This window comes from Hyperoodon ampullatus (assembly GCF_949752795.1).
Source record: "Hyperoodon ampullatus genome assembly, chromosome: 5".
Taxonomy (NCBI): Eukaryota; Metazoa; Chordata; class Mammalia; order Artiodactyla; family Ziphiidae; genus Hyperoodon; species Hyperoodon ampullatus.
This window is the reverse complement of record NC_136918.1, coordinates 87,672,191-87,691,779: the sequence shown is the minus strand read 5'-3', so window position 1 is coordinate 87,691,779 and position 19,589 is coordinate 87,672,191. Positions and strand designations below refer to the sequence as shown.

Here is a 19,589-nt window from a genome sequence, read left to right as displayed (position 1 = left end):
CACTCCCACTACGTGCAAGATGGAAAGAAAGGGGACGAGGGGGCAATGTGGGGTACGAAGAGAATGTAACAGGAGTCCTCAAAGGGCCTGGGTTCTACTCTTTGGCTCTCAGCAGGTATCCCTGAGTAGAACCACACTTAACCTTTCTGAACTCCCAGACCCGTATCTGTAAACTGATGTGATACAACAAAGGGATCCCTTTAAATTCTAATATTCTATCAGGCAATCACCATAGGAAAAATATTCCTGAATCCTTAATAAAAAAAATAACTTTGGTGATACCAACTTAGTAAAACAATCCAGAAACAAAATAAGTAACAGCACTTAACGCATTTCCTGGCACACAGTAAGTACTTCATCAATATTAACTACTAGCAGATAGGAGACTTAGGGAGATGGTCAGAGAGGGGAAACAAAAGGAACAGAAAGAAGAAGGGAAGATGAGTCTAGCATGCAGTATTTTCTAGCCCCAGCTCTCACATTATTACACATTTAAATACCTTCCTCATAAGTGTGAACCAAAAATACTCATCATTCTGTATGAGATACTTCTACACTTAAAGAATTATCATCTTTTGATAAGAAGTAAGAAAAGCGGTCTCTTTACACTCATTTTTATTAAACAAATAAGGCTGGTAGAGGAACTTTTTTATTTAATGCATAAACATATAATTCTCTTTATTAGAGAAATTGTACATATTGGTGAATATGGTCAATGGTCACATCTATGGGTTAATTCTTTAAAAATCAGAACCATTAGGATAGATTCTATGCTCTCTTTGTTACATTGTGAAGTGTCTTGTGTAGTCATATTCTATTGTTGGAATGACAGCTTGTACAAATTTCAAGAAAATTAGAAGATACCTAAAGGTCTTTAGCTAAGGAAAACAGATTGGTAAATAGTTCTATATTTAAGCTAACATTGTAAATATCCATTTTATTAAGTAATAACTCCTCAGAAAAAATACAGAAGACAAAATCTTAAATCAAGTATATTAAAAAAATTCATTCATGCAATTGGTGTCTATTCAGCATGAGGCTCTCTATAAGAATGACTGACCCAGCCGCATTTAATATTTGCATGTAAGACTTCTTAATGAGTACAAGTTCATATTAGCCCAAATATTTTAATATAAAAATAAAGACAAGGGCTTCCCTGGTGGCGCAGTGGTTGAGAGTCCGCCTGCCGGTGCAGGGGACACGGGTTCGTGCCCCGGTCTGGGAGGATCCCACATGCCGCGGAGCGGCTGGGCCCGTGAGCCATGGCTGCTGGGCCTGCGCGTCCACAGCCTGTGCTCCGCAACGGGAGAGGCCACAGCAGTGAGAAGCCTGTGTAATGCAAAAAAAAAAAAAAAAATAAAGACAAGGTTGTACATGTTTAAATGAGTGGGAGATGGTCTTTTTATTGCCTATAAGTTTGCTAGAGTATGTTAGAAAATGAGACAGTGTAAAGAATATAAAAATACTGAAGGAAAAGAACAAAAAATAAGTAAAAACCCTCCATAAGGAATGATTCTTGGTTAGTATATGTACTTGCCATACACTATACTGGAATAGTCTTTAATAAATCTGCTATACTGGACTGTCTTTAATAAATTTCTGGGCTTCCCTGGTGGCGCAGTGGTTGAGAGTCTGCCTGCCGATGCAGGGGACACGAGTTCGTGCCCCGGTCCGGGAAGATCCCACATGCCGCGGAGCGGCTGGGCCCGTGAGCCATGGCCGCTGAGCCTGTGCGTCCGGAGCCTGTGCTCCGCAAGGGGAGAGGCCACAACAGTGAGAGGCCCGCGTAACAAAAAAAATAATAATAAATAAATAAATTTCTGAATTTTTTTCTATGTTCCACTGCACTTGGAAACATTAAGAGATTAATTTTTCTCAGGGGAATTGATGACAATTATGAATTATATAGAGAGTCTTCCAAGTTGCTACACAGCTTCCAAAACAGAGATAAATGCTCAAATTATGCATAATAGAATTTTAAGAGTAATTCTGGTTTGGACCAAAAGTTCTTAGTTTGTTTCAGTATCAAATCAGCCCAATGTTTCTCTGAGGCACACATTCTATTAGCAATGCGTAGTTTATCTGTAGTTCCAAGACAGTGGTGACCCCTCAGTCTACATCTAACACTGAGTGGCAGGAACCACCAAGTAGAATGTCAATCTAGCATCAAACTAATTCAAGCTATTTGGTATTTAAATCATTGATTCTTGACTGCTTTTGATGAATCCATGCTATGGGTACGTGTATTTCAGGATCCAGCAGTTTACTTAATTCCTCTTGTCAACCCCAGAGAAATAAAGAGGGGCTCTTATCTGGAGAAAAATGAAAATACTACATTTGAAGACTACCTGAAATAGATTTCAGGTGCTTTACTTTTTAATTAACCTATTTATTTAATCTGAATTCTTTCTTTGCTTCACAGAAACCTCAGACTGACAAAACCCAACTTTACTTTTACCTGATAGAAAAGTACGTTTTTGATAACATGTTAAATCAGAAATATACTTGAAAAGATATTCATGTGTTATCCTCTAAATTCACAGGTTATTCATCTTTCATCAACAGATTAAGCACTTTTTCTTTTCCATAAAGAGTTCACAGTTGAGGAACTGCATACTCTCAGCCACTGCCTCAACAAACAAAAGCACTTGGCAAGCTGCTACCTAGAAGTACATATTGCTCTGAAGCTCTGTAACAAGGCAGAGCTAACTGGTGCACACAGGGGCATGTGCTTATCAACTGAACAAGGCCAGAACTATCACAATGTAACATTTTCTAAATAAATTAAGGACTCCCACTAAGACTTACAGATAAGCAGGGCTAAAATAAGTTATACTACTGTGCCTTAAAGTTTATACTAAATTTCCCAAAAAGAGGGAAAAAAAAAATCCCAGAAGCAATTTGCCTCTAGTCGCATACACAGGTAAGGATACATATGAACACCAAGTTCTCCCCCTCCTTCTGCAACAGTCTCAATGATTTTCTTCATCACCTCAGCATGCCTAAAAGCAAAAGAACACATCTTATTAGTATAGATCAATTGGATCAAAGTAGGAAAAGCAAGTTTTTGTTTGTGAAGAAACCTACGTTATTACAGTCCGTGAATTAATTTTAATATATAACAGTACTATTGTAAAATATTCTCCTCCCTACTCCCCAACAAGCCAGATTGTTGAGTCATGCAGACAGTTTTATTGTAGCCATGGTAGTCACAAATGAACACAATGGGACTAGTTAGCTTTCCTATAATGGGGGTGGAAGGGGGGTAGGGCAGAAAATCAGAGAAAGGGAAATCATGCCAGGGCATAAATGCAGAGCAAGGGCTTTCTGCTCTGAGAAACAAAAAAGAATCTAAACAGGCAAATTCAAAAAAGCTACATGGTAACAGCTGGTCAAAAAAAACACAAAGATATTTATAAGGCTGTGATTTTGACTGTTTAAATGTTTAACAGAGAGTAAACCAAAACTGAGTTAAAGAAAAGCCAACTGGTCAGAGTTAATAGGTTTATATATATTTTTTTCAGATTAAAATTATCTGATTCTATTTAGAAAAAACTTTTTGGCTTTATATAAAGAAGGATATTTATCTTAAGTTTTCCACAAATTTTTCTGTGGCCAACTGGTGAATCTCCTATGCTATAGAAAAAGGTGGCATCAAAGTAACTGCCTGAGCATATAATTGAGAAAAGGGCACTGTACAAAATAAATGAACTTTTACACATATCTTGGCTTAAATAACACCGCTTTGATTTTTATAAGTACAACCTTCATGAAAGAGGCAGTCAACTTAAAAGATGAGAATAAATGTATTGGCACTGAGAATATGAAGACATAATCTGAGGCAGCCAACGGCAAGGCCTAAAATGCCCTTGCTGTCTCATTTTACAGGCCCCCAGCTTTTTTTGGCCTTATTTACATTATATTCCATAATACATTTACTAAAATATTTAACATCACTAGTTAAACTACTTATCTCTTTTTCCCACTGAGTAAAGTTTATACTTCAGAAAGAGACCTGCCTCAGTTTGATAAGCTCTGTCCTAAACTCTCAAGCCATAAGAGGAACCAAAAAAATAACTCTCAAAAGTGAAAACCTTTTAGATAATTTTTTTTTTTTTTTTTTTTTTTGCGGTACGCGGGCCTCTCACTGTTGTGGCCCCTCCCGTTGTGGAGCACAGGCTCCGGACGCGCAGGCTCAGCGGCCATGGCTCATGGGCCCAGCCGCTCCGCGGCATGTGGGATCCTCCCAGACCGGGGCACGAACCCGTGTCCCCTGCATAGGCAGGCGGACTCTCAACCACTGCGCCACCAGGGAAGCCCTAGATTAGATAATTTTAGATAGTTTTAGTTTTAAACTAATGACTCTTGAAATACTTTTCATAGTTAGCATTATTAACACTCTTAACATAAACAAACTTGAAAAATGAACTAGACTTCCTATGGGATAGGTTTTCGGAATAAAAAGGTTGTTAAAAATGAGAAGAAAATATTAAAGGATTTTTTAAAACAAGACTGTTGCCTCTAATTAGTCAATAGAATATCAGAGTTTTCATCTGAAAAATTCTGTTACCAAAATTGCTCAATGATATGTAGAAGTTACCCATTAGAAACAACTGAAAGAATTTAGCATGTAACTTTTTTTAAGGAAAATTCTAAACAGATCATATATATAGATTCAGTTTCACTTATTTGGCCCTGTGAAAATACATTAATACAAAGAAATCCCAAATTATAAAATGTACTTGATTTGGTAGGGCTGAAAACCTCTTAATTGAAAAGTAAAGGAATACAAATTCTACATACATCGCCCTTCACTAACCAATAAATAGAGATAAATAGGTCACCTAGAAAAAGCACAAAGTTAACTTTACATTGCACGTTCGCACAAAGATATATCACAATAGAGCAAACCGTGTCTAAATGATTCGTACTTTTTAATCTAAAAAGCATCTTCGAAAGTATTCTTGGAGCTAATAACAGGAGTGAAATCACAAAGATCTATACTATAACTAAACACACACAAAGGACAAAAATTATTCCTAATGAATTTAAACTTAAAGGAAATTGGTAAGGTTTTTTTTTTCTTTGTCTTATATATTATTTAAGCACAAAAACATTCCTAAGGAAGACAAAAGAGGATTTTATTTATTAAGTAAATTTTTTCTGTTCGGGCACCATGTTTATACAGACTCCCAAGTAGTAAATCCATGAAGTATACACACACACACACACACACACACATGCACACAAATACACACACAGACACACCTGCATGGGTGAACTGAACACATAGGAGGTGGTGGAAGATGAGGGTGATTTTCAATGGTCACTGTTTTCTTCACATGATCTTGACTGATGTCTTCATACATGTGCTCAACTGTTAAAGGCTGCCGTTGCTAAAACCATAAAAAGTACTTTGAAATTACCGTTTAAAAACTTTTAGGCCTAAACTTCAGGGTTTACACTTATCCCCACCTCCCACATCACTTGCAGTTCTGAATTCTATACTATTTAGAATCACCAGATTATTTTGGGCAAAGGATTTATTTACACCAAGTAGGGAGGGAGGGAGGAGAGAGTCTGTCCATCAAGGCTATGTGACATCAGCCACCATCTAATACAGAAAAGATCCCACAAAAAGGCAGGTTCATGGCTATCAAAACATTTTATAACTTTATAACATCTTTTAGGCCAATTTTGTTTTATTTTCTTGTTTCCCATTTATAGTCATTGGAATGACAGGTTAAACAAGTTAATTTTATTTCAGTTATCCTTTAATTCAATTAAGTGAAATTCTTAAGGAAAAAAACTACATGCAATATGATCATTCTGCAAATGCCTATATATCCAATAGCTATAATCCCAAACAAAATTTAGTACAACAAACCAACTTCAATTTTCCTCACTTTTTTTTTTTTTTTTTTTTTTTTTTTTTTGCGGTACGCAGGCCTTTCACTGCTGTGGCCTCTCCCGTTGCGGAGCACGGGCTCCGGACGCGCAGGCTCAGCGGCCATGGCTCACAGGCCCAGCTGCTCCGTGGCATGTGGGATCTTCCCGGACCAGGACACGAACCCATGTCCCCTGCATCGGCAGGCAGACTCTCAACCACTGCGCCACAAGGGAAGCCCTTCCTCACATTTTGAAGGGATAAATAAGCTCAGGGACCAAGAAATAAATGTAAGAGATTATTTCTGTTTAATTCTTAGCAGTGGTGTTGTTACAATGAATAATTCACAGTTTCTTCAAAATAAGAATCAAACTCAACATTAATCACAAAATTATAAAACAAATGATTTGTAAAATTTAAAAGGCAGAAGTATATATATCCATGGGCCTAATGACAAAAGAATTCAACACAAAAATTTTAAATATTTACATTAAAATGTCTTTATTTTTACCTCATCATAGCCGAACAACCATAGTCGTGGTGTCTGGTAATATTTATCATAAGTGATGTAAAGGTCATAAGTTCTGGTTTGCAAAATAGCATCTTCACCTCCAGCATCAGTTTTAGCTTTACAAGCTTCTACTAGTTTCCTTGTATCTAGAGTAGCCTGGTAATAGTGGAGAAAAATTTACAACCATTAAAATCACTATGAATGTCATGTTTTAGAAAATCTATTTTTCCCATCTCATATATTTTTTATTCAACAGCATATATAGCAAAATTTAAAGCTAAAATGTTATATACTGTAAACAATGTACACATATTAAAAACTTATTTGATAGATCAAGATATTAAGAACACTAATCTCCAAGTTTACTCATTAAAAATTAACTAAAGAAAAAACTTGATTTACAAACCTCATCTGTTTCCAACAATCCACTCTCTTCATATTCTGTTTAAAAAAGCAACAAAAGATTAATCAAGTTCGAAGTAATTTCCTAAACCAAATTACATATTACTTCAGAGTATCATTCAAAACCTAGGTTTTTGCTTTTGTTCTGACTGAAGATATTGAATAAACATGAGGGAGCTAATTCTATACTTCTAAAGCAGCAGACACTTTACCTGACAAAGCCAGAGAAAGTTAGCAGGCTTAAGGCTTGGTCTGTGCTACAACAGTCTATTACTAATACCAACTGGCACAATAATACTGTAGAGCCCTAGGTGACTCCATAAGGTGCACAAGGCTATTTATAGAATTGCATAAAACGTGCTCATTAAAGTCATCACTGACTTCCACTTAGCTGAATCCAGTGGTAAATTCCCAGTTTTCATCTTAATTGACCTCTCAGGAACATCTGGCATGATTTATTCCCTCTTCCTTGGAACGTTTTCTTTCTTCAGCCTTTAAAATACTACATTTTCCTGGCTTTCCTCCCACCTCACTAGCTTCTCCTTCACTATCTCCTATGCTGGTTCCCCTTCATCATCTACAGTAACTACGGCCTCAGTTTTTGGACCTTGTCTCTTCTTTATCCACACTTACTCCCTTGATGATTTCATCTAGTCCCAATGGCTTTAAATGCTGATGACTTAAATTTATTCCCTGACTGCAAACATGGATACTTAATTGTTTACTTATGACTCCAATGAATGACTAAGGAGCAGAGCAAATATCACATGTCAAAAACTGAGCTCCTGGGCTTCCCTGGTGGCGCAGTGGTGGAGAGTCCGCCTGCCGATGCAGGGGACATGGGTTCATGCCCCGGTTCAGGAGGATCCCACATGCCGCAGAGCGCCTGGGCCCGTGAGCCGTGGCCGCTGAGCCTGCGCGTCCGGAGCCTGTTCTCCGCAACGGGAGAGGCCACAACAGTGAGAGGCCCGCGTATCACAAAAAAAAAAAAATACAAAAAAAAAAAAAAAAAAAACTGAGCTCCTGACTCCCCCTCCAAAGCCATTCATTCACTCCTACAGTTTTCCCCATCTCAATAATGACATCTTTCCAGACGTTTGGGTCAAAAACCTTGGAGTCACACTTGAGTACTCTCTCTCCCTCATGTCACATCCAATAAAGCAACAAATCCTTTTTCGGCCCTACCCCCAAAATATGTCCAGAATCTGCAGTTTCTCATCACTTCCAATTCCTACTCGAGTCCATGCCAGTCATTTCTTGCCTAGATTATCGAAATAGCCACCTAACTGTTGTCCCTATCCCTTCACTCTATTCTCAACACTGCAGTCACAGTGATTCTGTTGAGATGTTAAATCTCATTCTCAGTTGTTCCTCTACTTAGAAAAACCCTCCAATGGCTTTTTGTCTCACTCTGAGTTAAAGCCAGGGCCCTACACGATCTGGTCCCCGGGTTACCTCTCTAACTCCATGCTTTATTACTCTCCTCTCTCCTCTCTAGACATAGGAGCCTCCTTGCAGTATTTTATACAAGCCACACATGCTCCCACTTCAGGGCCTTTGCACTCTTCCTCAGATATCCAAATAGCTTATCCGTTCACTTCCTGCCAGGCTTTACTTAAAAGGCATACCCTCAGTGAGGTTCTTCCCTGACTAACCTATTTAAAAATTACAACACTCATCGTACTACAAGACTCCCTATCCCCTCCCACCTTTTTTTTTTCTCCCTAACACTTATAACCATCTAAGACAATATGTTTTGCTTATCTACTGTTTTTTGTCTGTATCCCCTAAACCAAATATTAGCTCCGTGAGATCATGTCTACTGCTTTATCTCCAGCACCAAATACAGTATCTGATACATAGATACTGTATTGCTTGATAAATATTTGATGATGAAATGATGATAAATATTTGACGGATGAAAATTAACTGTTATATTAGATACCAACAGCACTGTTTTTAAGCAAAATTCCATATATAGCAATTGTTTCTTTAACTCTATCCAAGGGAAATGTAACTAACATACTAAAAGCCTGCCAGATATTTAAGGCAGTCCCACAGCTTGTACTCTAAAAACAGTGCTATATTCATAAGGTTCCCCACTCCAACCGGGACAACTGTATGCCATTCAGAGACAAATGGAACCCAGAAAGAGTATTTGTGTAAGAAGGTGGTTCTGACAATTATGAGACATCCACGTGGAAGTGAAACTAAACAAGTAGATGTGAAGTTCAGGAGATCTGGGTTGGGGGTTTAGACATGGATGTCTTGAGCGCAGAAATGGTATATGAGGTTGCTGTGAGCAATTTCAGTTACAAGTAACTCATTTGGATTTCCTCAAAGAATAGGAGTACACAATGGAAATAAGGACAAGACTCTTACTAGAATTCAGGAACAGATATACAGCCAGGTTTCACAGAAACTCAAAAGTAATTTAGGAAACAAAACTGAAAAAGGTACTTTTAAGTAAAGGCTACTCTGGTTGATTAGGCTATGCTGTCACCTCCTCATCATCGAACACCACTTGCCATTATGGTGCTTCAACTCTACTGACACTACCTTCTACTTTTGCATTCTCTCTCACTAAATCCTATGTATTGGGGGGATTTAGCCACCTTACAGCCTCCAAAATACCTGCCCTGTCTTTTTTATATCCTCTTCCTTTTTCCAACTAACCCTCTCTCTATACATACACATATTCATATTTAAACTCTCATAGAGAATCTAATGTAATTTATACACCATTTTTCCTGTTGTAAACAATTCTGTGCCAGATCACAGTATTCAATTACAGAAGTCATAAGAGTAGATAAAAATCTACCTGGGAGTGAGCAGAAAAAAAAAAAGTGAAACCCCATGAAACAGTTAACATTTAACAGTGAAGCAGAAGTAAAAGAGCCCAGCAAGATGACTTAAAAGAAACAGTCAAGGAAAGTGGAGGAAATCCTGTGTCAAAAAATCAAGGGAGGAAAAATAAGAGGAGGAAATGGTTAACAGGATCAAATAAATAATGCAAAGAAGGTAAGTATAATAAAGACAGATTGGATTTAACAGAGAGGTTGTCCTGATGACAGCAATTTCTTCATCTAATTTTAAATACCTGAGGTTTCACCTGTATTAAAGATGATCATGCTAATGAAATAGGAAGCTTTGAATAGCCGTATACTTTTAGACCTGTATTACTGTGTTCTGTTAGTACAGTGGGTTTCAATCTCTTGTAACAATGATTCACTAATGCAGTGAGTCTCAGCTAGCAATCCTAGGAAGGCAGTTCAGATTTTCAGGGAGCAGTGGGGGGATTCCATGTAGTTCAAAAGGCTCCATTAAGAATCACTATCATAAGGTTTTAGTAGTAAGATGTTATCAAAAAGGAAAAAGAAAATACTAAATGCCAGAACAAATTTTGTTCTGTTCTGAAAGAATTTAAGAATTAGCTTAAGAATCTGTGTCTTACAGCTGTACCCAGCATTAAAGATTTATGATCAGTACTGATCTCAGCAGAAATAATGCTATCACGGCTATGCTCTGGGTGAAGGAGAAGAGTCCAAGACCAAGATAAGTTCTGTGCTGATTAAATTTAAACTAAACAAATCCCCTCTAGGCTGTAAAATGTTAAATTTAGAACTCAATGGAGTAGAATTCTTAACTCACATCAATTACATAAATTCTAAAAGCAATATTCTATTGTGATTAAAGCAAATCCAGAACACGAATACCTTCCATATCTGCAGCTTCTCCTTCATCTTCCTCTTCCTCCTCCTCACATAATGCTGAGCAATCTTGGAGTTTTATACTGTCCTTTGAAATTGATTATATTTAAAGTCACTTAAATATGTTCATTAGTTCAAATACTGAGCACCCACATGCCAGCACAGTGCTAACTAACCACTGTAAAAATAAGAGTGATAAGATATTTCTTATGCTCAAGAAACTCCTCCATCAGATGACAAACCCGTAAGCCAAGCTTTAAGAGTGATGTGCTAAGTGCTGTGACTGAAAAACATAAAAGTATCATAGAAGCACCAAGTCATCTAAAAAAGTTGCCAGTTGCACTTCCAACAACACAATACTTCTAGTTAAGCAATTCATTAGTATTAGAAAACTAATTCAAAGTTAACTTGCACACTTAAAGGAGAAAAAGCTATATATCTATAAATCACAATACATTTATAAGTTAAATTTATTATTATAAATAAAATAATCCCATATTCTCTAATTTGTTAACATTCCTGACTGAATTAAGCAATTACAGTTATTAGAACACATAAGATTTCAGTTCTTAACTATATTTGCACTAGAATGAAATAATGCTAACCAAAGCTAAGCCTAATATACAATTATCATTTTCAAAAAATTAATATTCTAAAAATCTGAAGTCAATGTAGTAGGTAAAAAATTGGACATTTAGTTTCACCTAATTTATAATTTTACTCTGGATAGCAAGTATTCTAAGCACTAAATTATAAATAATCATGTAAATTCTATATTAAACAGGAAGTGACAGGGAAGATATATTCTAGTTGTAAATTATTCTAAATATTCAACCTTTACTAGGACACAAGAATGTTAAGTGGGATACAAAGTACCATATTAACCATTATTGCGTTTATTAAAAATTCTTAAAAGAATTACCATAAACCTGTCAAACAATGCTATCCACACTCCTCTGCCATTTATCATTCCCAAAGTCTGAAGCATACATACTAATGGCTGGAGTAAACAAGAGCTTCTGAAGCAGCAAAGCCATTTATGTAATTTTTCCTTTATCATTCAAATTCTCCAAAAAGTAAAACTTCAAAAGAATGAATTCTCAGGCTAATGAACTGAACCTTAAATCCCTAACAAGCATAAAATTGTACACAGGGAAAAAAAATATTGTTTTGGTTTCTAACACCTTCTGTTAAGCCCCAGTAACAAATCCCCAAAGATCCAAATGACAAAAACACATAAAGAAGACTATCTTAAACTAGGAACTGTTGTAGTTGAATGTTTCATAAGGACAAAAGGAACACAATTATTCTGTCCAAATATTCTATCCTCTAAGAGATTTGACTGTGAACAAGATAGTTAAGAAAAGATAAGGGTGAAGGCATTTCGTATATTTTTCTATATTATTTCAAACAACTATATCAAAAATATGAAGACAACTGTGATCATTCTTTCTCTAGAAATGGAAAAGCTAATGTAATACAGATAGTCTAAATTAACTGAAAACTTTCAAGCAGAAACTTTCTACCCAGTTATATATTTTTACCCTTCCTTCAAATAAACTGTACAATAAAACCCATTTAGCTTCCACTCATCCAAAATGTCATGATTTTGGATGACATAAAGTTTCCTTTAAATTTTCAAAACAAAAAAACAAGAATCCCTCAAATTAGCAGTAAATTAAGAAACTACAGAAGAAATGAGTAAATTACTTAACGTTTAAACTACAAATTTAAACACGATACCATCAGCAGCTACTGATCAGCAAGTAAATAAATCCTCTCAAAACCTCCATTTGAAGACCATTTGGTACTTATACTTAAAAAAGCCGTTTCTTTTAAAATGGTCTAGAAATCTCCCCAATTAGTAAAAAAATTTGTAGATTTTAACCAGTTACAATCTCAAAAAATGTTCTTCTTAACCATTTGACAGATTAAAGAAAAGAGAAGCTCTGGGAAACAGCAGTGTTTTGGTATGTTGATGTAGAAAAATGAGAGGGAATAAAATAGCTGGAATTTAAAAGAGCTTGATAATAAATAATTAGAGTTTGCATAAAAATGATATGAATAATCTCATAATAAATATACATGCAAATAACTAGGTCAATGAATTTAGAAACATAAGTAAACAACCAGTACCTTGCTTTCCAGTGTAATCTCCTTAACTGCTTCGGTTATTCCTGCAATACCTGTTTAAAATTCAGAATATAACTAAAATTAAATTGTAAACATCCTCCATTTATCTGATTTAATATAAAAATACTTAATATTACCTAAATTCTCAAAGTTCTCTGAAACAAGGAGGCAATGTTAGCAGCACTTTTACAAATGAACTCTAATAGGAATAAATAATCCCAAAGGCACCTTTCATATTAAAAACAAAAATTTTTAAATACCAATATTTTACCATAAATTATTCTACTCTGTCATTCCTCATTCACTATTCTTCACTTATTTACTTTCCTTGTGTGAGTCTATCTAAATAAATATTCATCCTCAGAAAATGAACAGATTAAGAGATTACAGGAATCATACTGGCTTGGTCAAAAGGTTCATTCGTTTTTTTCCGTAAGATGGCTCTAATAGCACTTAGTTATCTTTAACTTCATTCCAAACAATTTTGTTAGATTGTATGTGACAGCTGTCATATCGGCATGCATTTAAAAACAAAATCAAAATTGTTGAATTTTTGTGTAGCCATTTTACTGTTGAGGATGGAAGAAAAAAAGCAACATTTTCGGCATATTATGCTTTATTATTTCAAGAAAGGTAAAAACATAACAGAAATGCAAAAAAAGATTTGTGTAGTGTATGGAGAAGGTGCTGTGACTGATCGAACATGTCAAAAATGGTTTGTGAAGTTTCGTGCTGGAGATTTCTCTCTGGACAATGCTCCACGGTCAGGTAGACCAGTTGAGGTTGATACCGATCAATTCGAGACATTAACTGAGAACAATCAACGTTACACCACGTGGGAGATGGCCGACATATGCAAAATATCCAAATCAAGCGTTGAAAATCATTTGCACCAGCTTGGTTATGTTAATCACTTTGATGTTTGGGTTCCACATAAGATAAGCAGAAAAAACCTTTTTTTTTTTGGCTGCGTTGGGTCTTTGTTGCTGTGTGCGGGCTTTTTTTTTCTCTAGTTGCGGCGAGCAGAGGCTACTCTTTCTTGCGGTGTGTTGGCTTCTCTTGTTGTGGAGCATGGGCTCTAGGTGCACGGGCTTCAGTAGTTGCAGCACGGGGGCCCTAGAGCACGCAGGTTTCAGAGTCGTGGCACGTGGGCTCTGGAGCGCAGGCTCCGTAGTTGCGGCGCACGGGCTTAGTTGCTCCGCGTCATGTGGGGTCTTCCTGGACCAGGGATCGAACCCAAGTCCCCTGCAATGGTAGGCGGATTCTTAACCACTGCGAAGTCCCTGGAAAAAACTTTCTTGACTGTATTTCCGCATGCGATTCTGTACTGAAACATAATGAAAACGTTCCATTTTTAAAACAAGCTGTGACGGGCAGTGAAAAGTGGATACTGTACAATAACGTGGAATGGAAAAGACTGTGGGGTAAGCGAAATGAACCGCCACCAACCACACCAAAAGCTGGTCTTCATCCAAAGAAGGTGATGGTGTGTATATAGTGGGATTGGAAGGGAGTCCTCTATTATGAGCGCCTTCTGGAAAACCAAACGATTAATTCCAACAAGTAATGCTCCCAATTAGACGAACTGAAGGCAGCACTCAGTGAAAAGCGTCCAGAATTAGTCAACAGAAAACACATAATCTTCCATCAGGATAACACAAGACCACATGTTTCTTTGATGACCAGGCAAACACTGTTACAGCTTGGCTGGGAAGTTCTGATTCATCTGCCATATTCACCAGACATTGCACCTTCGAATTTCCATTGATTTCAGACTTTACAAAATTCTCTTAATGGAAAAAATTTCAATTCCCTGGAAGACTGTAAAAGGCACCTGGAAAAGTTCTTTGCTCAAAAAGATATAAAGTTTTGGGAAGATGGAATTATGAAGTTGCCTGAAAAATGGCAGAAGGTAGTGGAACAGAAGGGTGAATACATTGTTCAGTAAAGTTCTTGGTGAAAATGAAAAATGTGTCTTTTATTTTTATTTAAAAACTGAAGGCTCTTATTGGCCAACCCAGTATTTACATTTAAACCTGCACTGAAATTTTTTCAACGAGATCCTGGTTATACTAAATATGCTATTTACGGGCTTCCCTTGTGGCACAGTGGCTAAGAATCTGCCTGCCAATGCAGGGGATATGGGTTCGAGCCCTGGTCTGGGAAAATCCCACATGCCGCAGAGCAACTAAGCTCGTGAGCCACAACTACTGAGCCCACATACCACAACTATTGAAGCCCACGTGCCTAGAGCCCCTGCTTGGCAACAAGAGGAGCCACCGCAATGAGAAGCCCGTGCACTGCAACAAAGAGTAGTCCTTGTTTGCCGCAACTAGAGAAAGCCCACATGCAGCAACAAAGACCCAACGCAGCCAAAAATAAAATAAATTAATTTTAAAAAATTAAAAAAATACATGCTATTTGCTTCAGAAATCCAGGACATTCAGAGGTAGTAATATTCTATCAGGTTTATATGGGACTTTCTATTTTACTGTTTCTATATCTTATATAATCCTTATAAATACTATTCTGTAAGGTAATGATTTCTCCCTATAAAGAAATGAAGTCTCCAGAAAAAGAAAGTAATTTGCATGAATCTCAGAGACAGTTACATGAATAATCTGGGGCTCAACCCACACCTTTTTGGTTCAATGCTCTGTCCAGTGCACCTCATTAAGCAACTACCTTGGAACCTACTTACCTCAATGAAAGTGACATTAAGCAGATGGCAGCATCATCAGTCAGTTAAATAATATTTCTAATTCAAAATACCCATCAGTATTCTCAATTAAATAGTTCAACAAGGATGGGAAATATTAAAGAAAAAAAGACCCTAAATACAAAATATGCTTTGCTCCTTTGTTAATCTTCTAAAGCTCTGATATATCTGCTCAATACATCCAAACCAAAGAATGACTCATTTTCACAAATGGAAAATGTCACAATCCACAGCTCTAGCATAAAACTTTTACTTCACAGTAGTTTTTCTAGAAATTATTTTATAATAGGTATGCTTATTTTATAACAGTAAAGCCCAAATATTAACGTAATAAATTGCTATTACAAAACAATTCACTGAATCTACTACATAGACACAAAAGAAAATAAACCTCTTCAATCTGTTTAAATATAATGTAGTAGTATCCCATTAAACCAGACTCTCCTAAAAGTAGGACATACTGGCAAAGAAAAAGAAAGCTCAAATGATTCTAATGAAGGTAATACTCTATAAGGCTGTGATGGTTAATTTCATATGTCAACTCAACTTGGGTAGGTTATTGTGTCCCATAGTTTGATCAAACAGCAGTCTAGATCTTGCTGTGAAGGTATTTTTTAGATATGCTTAACATTTAAATCAGTATACTTAGAGTAAAGAAGATTACCCTCCATAATGTGGGTGAGCCTCAATCAGTCGAAGGCCTTAAGAGAAAAAGACTGAGTGCTCAAGAATAATAATTAATTCTGCCCCCAGACTGCCCTTAGACTCCAGCTGCAGCAATCAACTGTTCCCTGAGTCTTCAGGCTGCTGGTTGGCCTGACCTGTACATTTCAGAATTGTTAGCTTCCACAATCACGTAAGCCAATTCCTCAAAACAAACCTGTCTGAATCTATATCCATGGTTTCTCTGGAGAACCATGACTAATACAAGGGCTAATAGAAATAAAAGAAACCTGAGAGAAGAAAAGCAGTGATGAAGCAAAGGGAACTGAGGTGAATAAAGAACCAGGCACCTAGCCTTGTGAGTCAGCTGGAAGCACTGCTTTAAGCCAATCAGAATATAGTTTAAACCTAAAATTCTAAGGGTATCTCTCATAAACATTACTTAGAATTTATGTACACCAAATTAACTGAAGTATACTATGTTGCTTTCTATGTAAGAAAATGATGCTACTTGTCTTCTGTCAACATGGCAAACATTTCTTTAGTTGTAGAATTTCTGTAATAGATTTCTGTCAATCCAATCATTCCGGCACCTGCTTATCTCTGTGATGAATGCCTCTGTAAATATGTACCTGGATTTTGGGGTAGGGGTTATGGAATACAATACAACTAGACAACTTGAGAAACTCACTAACTTGATATCAGAAATACAGTGCTATAATCAATGGTTCTATTCAGTCAACAGGCAATTTCCTACAGATGTGCTACTCACATCTCCCAGTCATGTGAAGACTAAAGATTTTGGAAAGATCCAGGGGAAAAATGAAAAAAAAAAAAAGTCCAAAAGCACTACTCAGTGGAGAAAAGAGGATGATTTTTGAAATTATTTTAAGAAGTTGTTCAATCTATTTTCTCTAGGCCTTGACATAACAACATTCAACTCATTAAGGAACAAAAGAGCTTCAAATCAAGGAGCTCAGTTCCTAAATCTGTTTCTATATCATCATAAGGAAATGATGGCAGTATCCTTTACTCAGAGAAGAGGAGAAACAGACCTAATGAGGTACTTTTTCCTGTGCAGATTATTTATCCCTCTGACTACTGCAGTGAGTATCAACTGAGAGTAGCAATTTTGCCCCTCGCAGAATATTTGGCAATGTCTAGAGGCTTTTCTGGTTGTCACAACTGGGAGGATGTGACAGGCATCTAGTGGGTAGAGCCCAGAGATACTGCTGAACATTCTGCAATGCAGAGAAAATGCTATGACAAAGAACTATCTTGCCCAAAATGTTTATAGTACTAAGACTGGGAAACCCTGCTCTACCACTACATTTGATATACCTCCTATTCTCTAGGAGTTAGAGGGAGAAAACTTGTTTTTAGTATCCTCGATTTAAACTCAAAACATATTTTCTTTATTAAAACTAAGTCATAATATGCCTTTATGTAGCCTTTCTTAAAAAATCGAGGCTGTTATAAAAGATTGTAAAGGAGTTTAAAACAATTTAAACTAAATACATGCCATTCTATTCTCCTCTTACCTGTATTATGATAAGTATCTACCCATCCCCCATCACCATCATCTTCTTCAATGATAGCTTCCAATTCATCTGAATATTCCATCTGTTTGCACCGCTTGTAGCATGGCACTATAAAAAAATGGCAAAAACAGTTACTAGGACATAATCTGCTTCCTATAAATCCATTTAAAAAAGAGAAAGTTTATTCCATAAAATATATTTCTGCCACCAAAATATTAGGTAAATATCATATTTTATTTCTAATAGGAGTACTTAATTTAAGAGTTACATTCAACCCACAGAATTATTTGACCACACTTATCTTTCCCTAAATAGCTTTGTTAGAAGACAAATACAAAGGCTCTACTGGGAGTGTTCTATATATTCTCTACCCTGATGGATCAACAAAGCTGAAGTCAGAGATGACATTGTTCAACCTCAGGCTAATGAATAATATACTATTTTAACAGCTTTACTCTCAGAACATGGAGGCACCACCTGTCATACTCGGAGGTGGTAGAGGTGACCTCTGGTTTGCAATGCTAAAGTAACTTTCAACATGTATCTCATAATTCATATTTAAGCTCTAGCTATTCATAATGGATAAACCAGTTTAAAGTTCACTAACCTGCTAAACTTTACTCTCTTATACAAATTGGTGCCAAGTTTTTCATATAGCAAATGCATCGATTAACAGGTATTATAATTCATATAAGCCTAAAATTGAAAAATTATAAGGTAACAACATTACGACATGGGGTCAACAAAATGCTATTAATCTCCTGATTTTTTTTTAAAACAAGCAAGATATAAATGACCAATCCCATCAAAAAATATACTGTAGGAAATAAAAAACTGATGTTTTGTACATGCTTTCCCTTTCCTATAATGAGCAAATTAGAATAGGAATCAATGTATTGTTATGTGATTAGATAAAGACTGTAACAGCCTTTTGATGTTGTTTTCAAATTAGCTTCATAAATAACTTCATTAACTTCATAAATACCTGTTTCAGAAACATTTTTGTGCCTATAGGCAATCTTTCAATGACACAACAGACAATAAAACTTCTAGCTTTGAGATTTTAGATATCAAAGATAGTATCAGTTATACTTTCCATGAAAAATTTAAGTTTAAAGATGATTAAAATAGCTAAAAAGATTATGATTATGAAGTCTGCTTAAAAAGCTCAATGAGAAAAAAGTCCCATTTTGCTTAGAGCTCTTTTCCTTCATATCTTAAAACTAGACTTTTTTGGCAAAAAGAAATAACAAAAAGGAAGGAGATAAAATCAAGTATGGAAAAAATACTCTACCCATAGAAAATCCAGAGTTTCATTAAATTTCCAAATTTCTATCTGAGGGAAGCTGCAAGTACCGCTTTAAGCATGAATTAAGATCAGCAAGTGCTAAGGTTTTTTAAAAAATATAACTCTTTGCGCAAAATTAACTAATATATACAACATAATTCTTACCATTTTTGGTGACCAAAAATTGTTTGCTTGATGGTAGGTAAGCCTTCACTTTCAATTCCTCCCCTGTAGCCCTTTAAAAAGAGTGAAAAGCACCAAAATACAAAAAATATTTTAAAAGACAAAGACAGAAGATATCACATGTTAATCTCAACACTACACAATCCACACCCCTGAGAAAATTATTTTAGGATTGGTTTGGGAAGGATGCCATAAGTGACATACGTCATGGCAATGAAGAGCACAGCAATATTTATTGTAAGTGAAATGTACCAAGAGATGCAGACAGACCAAAAGAATTTGGATTAAATATTAGACAAAAAGGTAGAATAATACAGAACTATATTATGCAACTATTGTGTTTGCCTCTAACCAAATATAATCTCATTCAGATTTTTAATCTTAAAGTACTGATCATCTGAAGACCAAGAGGAGGCAGAGAAATAGCTCCATGACATTACATAACAAAGTAGGTGGTTCACAAGATCCACATTCCTAGCACTGTATTAAAATTGGAACTAAGAGATAAAAGATGCTTTGAATCACAAGATGATAATGTTGAGAATAATAATG

At 36.1% G+C, this 19,589-nt stretch overlaps 1 protein-coding gene across 1 annotated transcript in view; it reads right to left on the bottom strand.

The window, feature by feature from the left end:
- Positions 1 to 600: 600 nt before the first annotated feature.
- The window catches only part of ATG3 (autophagy related 3), a 33,716-nt gene continuing 14,727 nt past the window's right edge, over positions 601 to 19,589 (bottom strand). Inside the window, exons 3-11 of the mRNA XM_079705020.1 lie at positions 19,020 to 19,090; positions 17,567 to 17,674; positions 12,647 to 12,696; positions 10,517 to 10,598; positions 6,805 to 6,839; positions 6,399 to 6,554; positions 5,269 to 5,396; positions 2,934 to 3,002; positions 601 to 864 (exon numbers count right to left, since the gene is read on the bottom strand). Coding sequence (XP_079561146.1) covers positions 783 to 864; positions 2,934 to 3,002; positions 5,269 to 5,396; positions 6,399 to 6,554; positions 6,805 to 6,839; positions 10,517 to 10,598; positions 12,647 to 12,696; positions 17,567 to 17,648 — 684 coding nt within the window. The 5' untranslated portion in view covers positions 17,649 to 17,674; positions 19,020 to 19,090 and the 3' untranslated portion in view covers positions 601 to 782. The remainder of the gene's footprint in view (positions 865 to 2,933; positions 3,003 to 5,268; positions 5,397 to 6,398; positions 6,555 to 6,804; positions 6,840 to 10,516; positions 10,599 to 12,646; positions 12,697 to 17,566; positions 17,675 to 19,019; positions 19,091 to 19,589) is intronic.